The 6,216-nt window shown below is 38.1% G+C and overlaps 1 protein-coding gene across 2 annotated transcripts in view; it reads left to right on the top strand.

Moving 5' to 3' along the window:
• Positions 1 to 4,525, top strand: part of TFAM (transcription factor A, mitochondrial) — a 12,760-nt gene extending 8,235 nt beyond the window's left edge. For both annotated transcript variants that reach the window (XM_006032402.2, XM_014524069.2), the window contains exons 5-7: positions 19 to 114; positions 2,512 to 2,568; positions 3,499 to 4,525. In XM_006032402.2, the coding sequence (XP_006032464.1) occupies positions 19 to 114; positions 2,512 to 2,568; positions 3,499 to 3,753 (408 nt within the window). In that variant the 3' untranslated portion in view covers positions 3,754 to 4,525. The remainder of the gene's footprint in view (positions 1 to 18; positions 115 to 2,511; positions 2,569 to 3,498) is intronic.
• The last annotated feature ends 1,691 nt before the right edge of the window (positions 4,526 to 6,216 follow it).

Here is a 6,216-nt window from a genome sequence, read left to right as displayed (position 1 = left end):
CCCCCCTCTTTTTTTAAGGAACTGGCCATGTTTGGAAAGCCTAAAAAACCTTATAATAGCTTTAACTTTTTCATGGCTGAACGCTTCCAAGAAGCTAAGGGAATTTCAGCTCCGGTAAGCAAGACAAGTTTGGTTAGTTTAGGTTTCTCCATTGTTAAAGCTATATCGCAACATTTTGGGGGTTAAAAAAAATCTGTTCTGGGTTCTGTTGTGGCTGTCAGTAACTGTTTTAATAATTATTAAGTTATTTTGCTTGGCTGCAGCATGAGTTTTTAGTGCATGTTTGCCCCTTTGCTGCTATTTCTCATCTACTCACTTGAGCCAGTATATGGATACATGGACTGAACAGGTCTGAAAGCCTTCAGTATTATATACGTTCAGCAGTTGAAGGCTTAATCCATTTTTCTTGTCAATGGGATTATTCCATCTTTCTCTACTGCTGTCATAGATATGGTCCAAAAAAGTAAGTTGTATCAGTTTAGCTAAAGCCTTATCTATACAAGAAAAGTGTACCTCTTAACTGATGGTAAAAATTTAAAATGATGGTGCAAAACCTTGTGTGGATAAGCTTATTTTAGTTCTAGCGTCTTATTGATTAGATAAGCCTGTTAGAAATCTGTTTAAATCTGTTAGAAATTGAGCCATGCTAAACTAATATAAGGCTTTATTAAATTAAAATAACCAGGTTTACACAGGCATTTTCACCAGTTAAACTAAAGTAATTTAAATTTGCACTTTAAATTAACCCGCATTTCTTGTGTTGACAAGTACTATGATGTTTATAAATCCATATAGTCACACTGGTGCGATTCTTTTTTTTTTACATGTTTGTAACTGCCCTAGGTTCTGTTTTAGTAATTGATGTGATAAACTTAACTGATTCTGTCCAAGAAAAGATGATCCCAGCCCAGCTTAATTGATGATACTCTTCGTTATTGGAAAGAGCTTTTTGAGTGATGCAAGGAATTTTCCCCCTCATGTTGTTCAGACTCTCTCCTGTCCCCATCTTACCTAGATCCAATATTAGGAATAGCAAGTTTTAACCTGTTTGCATCTTGTGGTGGTATAGCTTGTTACTGACTTGATTGGAAATAATAGAAATATATACATAATCTTTGGGGCAGGTGCCCATCAACCTGTTTCCTAGCTACCCATGAGTTTATAGTGAATGAATTATGAAGGCTTTGTTCAGTAGTTTTAACTCAGCATTTCTCAACCTGTGGGTTTCAAGAATACGGAAGGGTCGCAAACAAACTTCAAAAACAGATCAAACTTTAAAAGTGGATTCTCCTTTAAAGGAGAAAAAAATGTGGGGAACAGTGGCTTTTCTGTTGAAGGCTGTCAGAGTATCAGCCCACAAGGGGCTGCTTGGGGCCTCCCATGCCCTACCCCCATGTCCCCCAGCCCCATACGTCTCCTCCACATACTGGCGGTGGGGGCTGCAAGTCGGGGAAAAAGGGGGAATAGGTCAGGACAGGCCATCCATGTTTACAAGTGGGTACAAAAAGGGTTGAGAACCACTAGTCTAACCAATGGTGTGGGGGTGACCAAGGCAGCAACCTTTGTGGGTGAGGGCAGAGAGGATGTGCAAAAATAGCTACAGCCACAGTGGCAGCTGTTCACACCACTGATTGGCACTACAGTACCTGACGCTGCCTTGGGCATTGTACAGCTACCTCAGATGTGGGGCTGCCTGGTTGTGCCTCTGGATTTGTTCCACTTATGCAATTTATTTACATTGGATGAGGTTCCTAGTATTGAGAGTATAATTTTCACTTTTCAGGAAACAGTTGCTTTTCTCTTTTTTTTTCTTCTCCCTGCTTTCCGCTTGCTTTCCTTTAGCTTCCAACTTTTTGTTTCATGACTTCCCTCTAATATCCAATTCAATGAATGACCTTTTACTTTCCTATTCCTACCTTCCTGCACTGTCAGCCTTAGTCCTCGCTAACCTCCTCATCTTCATCACTTCTATTGGTAATTTCCATCTCTGGTTTTAGACTAGTTGGGGGAACTGTTGATATTCTGTGTCACTTTATGTGGAAATAGAATTGTTTCTTACTTCATGAAGGCTTTGTGATGATTAATATTTGTAAAGCATAAAATTCAGATTAGTAAGTATTAAACAAACAGCAGTGAAATCAACATATCTGCTTTCTAAAATGCAAGCAGATAACATGAAAAATTGTTTCATGTAATGTTTATATCTGTTTGTAAGACACAAAAAGTGCTGATACTTTGAACTAACCAACACACTTTAGCCTTTCTTAAGTTATGATCTTACCATTTTAAGAGCAGAAAGAATGTTGGTTTTAAATGGAGCCGATTGTTAAGATGTTAAATAATTTTGCTTTAGTGAAACTTTATTTTCTTCTCCTTAGTACGCTTCAGAATCGTATCCAAAATTATTACAGAAGTTGTTTGTTTAAAAAAAAAAAAAAAAAAAAAAGCTTGTGCAGGCTGTTCCTAAATAAATGTTCTGGAAAAGCTCATGTACCTTCACTTTTTCCATAGGCAAAGATTAAATGGTTAGGTGATGAATGGCAAAATCTATCCAGTTCTGAAAAACAGGTATGTGTCTGTTGGTTTTGGCATGGGATGACTCAATCCAGGGTATGACGGACTTGAATCAGAATGATAACATGACTCTTCATTAATTCTAGAGGCAGCAACTGTTTAGTTATAGTTGAGAAGACATTTAAGAATTTGTTTTCAGGTACTTAGATAATTTTCTTCAAAAACTAATTTTTTTTAAGCTTTTACCTTACAATTATTCTTATTCCAACAGTGATTATTTCTTTACATACTCGTAAAACATAATTAGGTTGGGTGGCATGCTAGAATAAGGCACAAGTGTTTTTCACTAGTTAAATTTCTTCAAATTTAATTATTTCAGAAATATGATACTTTGTTATTATTGGAAACCTCAAACTAGCAATGAATTGTGTTTTTTGTGAATAGCGGTTTCATGAGGCAGGAACATTTTCTGGAAGATGTTATTTAAGGAGTTTTTTTAACAGTTAAAAGTAAAAGACATTTTCTCAATGAAATTACTTAAGGCTTAAATCTCAATAGAATTTTAAGGTTGAACAGTATATGTTGTACTGCTTACAGGGTTAGCATCATGCACCTATGTGGGCTTTTCCCACTTCAGCTGAAAAACTTGCAAACATTTTAGGGATATGATTGCCAGTGTTTTAAATATGTAGATGGCTAAATTTTTACCACTTTTTGTTTGCTCTTTAACATAGGACTGTAGAATAGCATCATGTTAGTACTTTCATGTGTGTTGATGAATTTGTTGTCAAAAATAGTTGCACGCTTAAAAAAATGTTGCAACATTAGGAAGGAAAAGTACCACAGAACTGGGTGGAATTGCCTGCTATCATGTGCATGCAGTCACTCAATAAATAAATCATGTACATGTGGATATGTGTAGAAGAAGAAAAGGAAAATGGTGTTTTACCTAAGGAAACATTTTGACATAATGCATTTTCTCAGAACTATGTACAGTTGGCTGAAGATGATAAGATTCGATATGCAAATGAAATGAAATTATGGAAGGAACAAATGATTGAAGCTGGACGTGAAGATCTTCTAAGTTCAGAAAAAAGATTCAGAATGTTACGGAACAAAGGAACAAAGCCAGTAAAGGTTTCAGAAGTAAAAACTGTAATGATTAGTAAAACAGCCAAAGCTTCCTCATCACCTGAAGTTCTGGCAAAAGTAGTCAAGACAAAAAAATCTGAAGAATAAAGCTGGTAAATATTTTATATTTAATTCTTCATGATTTACCATGTCTTTATCCTGCTTGTAAAAAGATTATTGCATCATTCTGAAAAAAAACTCTGATGGGTGGGTTGCACGATATATTTAACATGAGAGTTATGAAAGGAAGTTGAATCGCTCTTAGAACTGTTAAAAGAAATGACCTCTCCCGCTGTAACGTTGTATAAAAGTAATCCAAGTTAATCAAGCTGTGAACATTTTTTATACTGGCTTCTTGGAAAATCTTTCTTGATTTTAGAATAATACAGACAAACATTAACTTTTTTTTTTAATGAGACTTTTTGGACTTAACCATGTTCTACAACCATCTGAGTACTGTACATAATTAAAAGTCAGAACCTGAAGTAAACTTTATTCCCTCCCTAGTATGAATAATGGTAATTTAGTAGATACAAACAAATGTCTTCATCTGTATTGTTAGTAGTTTCAATCATAGGTATGACAGTTAAACTACTGAATACGTGCATTTATTTTTGTCTGTCCATCTCCCTTTTTGTATATGGTTCAACATCTATGCAACGTGAATGGTATGCATAGAATAAAGACTTACTGAGTTTTATACAGAACATCTTTATCTGAGTATTATTCCACTGTTTTGTTTCAAAAGCTGCAAAATAATATTTTTGCCATTTTCAGTTTTGGAGCAATTTGTGTAAAAATGACATCAATTTATAAGTGTAAACTGTTATGACTTGGTTTTGTATTTAGTAATACAATTGTAAGCATTATGAAGATCTTACTGGTGACTCCTGAAGCCTTTTTTCCACCTGCCAAAGTCCATTGCAAAACTCCCACAGGATATCCAGAGGATCTGCCTTTTAGAATTGAGTTTTCAATGTGTTGGTAATAATTAAAAATGTCACAGAAATTAATTGCATGAAATTTCAAGTACTTCTAGGTACTTGGCTTTGTTGCTTTTGTTTTGCTTTAAATGAGGTAGTCAAAGGGAGTTCCCTACTCCTTTGAGTTTACTTACTTGCATTTGATTTCTTGAGCTTCCAGGGGCTGCTGGTAACATACAATACTACTTTGAGAGAGATTAATTTTTCCCTTGGATTTTTCCAAAAATCACCTTGAAGAATATGAATGAAATGTTTTCTATTGATGCATTAAACAACAATTAATGGATACTAGTGAAATCCTTGCCTGTATGAGCAGGGGAATATACAGTAGGAATGAAAAGGTTGTATGATATAAGTAGGGACCTGCTAAAATTGCAGCAGGACAAAGGGTTTTTCACAGCCCACTCATGCTGCGCAGAGCCAATTATGCAGGCATTTTGTGGTGGCCCTGCCTCTCTGTACTGATTGGGGAGTCCCCAGAGGGATGAGGGGGCAGCCATCATCTTGATTGCTGGCTGTCCTTTGTGCTGCCCTGCTAGCCAGCACCTTCCCCTCCTGATAGCAAAAACTGCTAGCTCCCAGTAGGGAGCCAGCATTTTCTTTTGATTTTTTTTTTTTTTTTTTTTTTTGGTGAATAATCCTGGATTTTGCAGTTTCTGAGAATTAAGTAGATCCCTGGACTAAAGCCTTTAGTACTGCTATGCTTGTTTACCGTTCAAGAAAAATGTTGGTAATTGGAAGGATTCAGAGGAGAGTCAAGGACTGGAAAACAGGTTTTTAGTGTACATCATCCAAGGAGCTCCAACCAGGCAGGGAGAAACCAACCCCTGATTTAGGTTTCCAAACATTTAAAGGACAATTTACAGTGTAGAAATACCTCCATGGGAAACAGAAACTTAAAGAATTCTTTAGTAGTTTAAACTATAGCAAGATCTACTTGATTTAAATTAAGCTAGGTTCAGACAAATAATAAGATGTGGATTGCAAAGGAAGAGTGATTTAGTATTGGAGCAACACCCCGAGTCAATTTTCTCTGGAACACTTTTAAACAAGGCTGGATGCCTTTCTAAAAGATGCTCTAGGTCACGTTGTTTGTGGGCTGGAAAAGAGGTGAAGGTCCACTGGCCTCCAGGATCGAGTAAACCCACAGACTGGCTCTGCACACCAGAGCCAGCACACAGGACTACTCTGGTGTGCACACCTTGTGCAGCAGGTGCCCTAGAGCAGCCCTGTGGACTGTGTGGTGTGTGTGCTGGTTGCAGTCTGGGGCCTGGACATACACAGCACAAGGCGCTTGGTACCTGAAGTGCTTGTACTTGGAACAGCCTTGTGCACTGGCTCTGGGGTGGGGTGCTGGTCTGTGGGCCTGGACGGGCCTTAGAGCCACCATTCACAGCTGGTTTGCGGGGTGCAGTGTGTACTCGGGGTTGAACTGGTATAGCATGCACACGTGCTCTAGAGCAGGGTTGGGCCGAGTGGCGGATCGACACCCCCTTTCCGAGCATCCGCAGCCCACGTTGCTAGGGCCGGTTTCCACGGAGACCAGCGGCGGCCGGGCGTGCGGCGGGACAGGTTGCAGCTACGGGCC

The sequence above is a fragment of the Alligator sinensis genome, unplaced genomic scaffold (genome assembly GCF_000455745.1).
Source record: "Alligator sinensis unplaced genomic scaffold, ASM45574v1 scaffold1274_1, whole genome shotgun sequence".
Taxonomy (NCBI): domain Eukaryota; kingdom Metazoa; phylum Chordata; order Crocodylia; family Alligatoridae; genus Alligator; species Alligator sinensis.
This window is presented reverse-complemented; position numbering and strand designations above follow the sequence as displayed.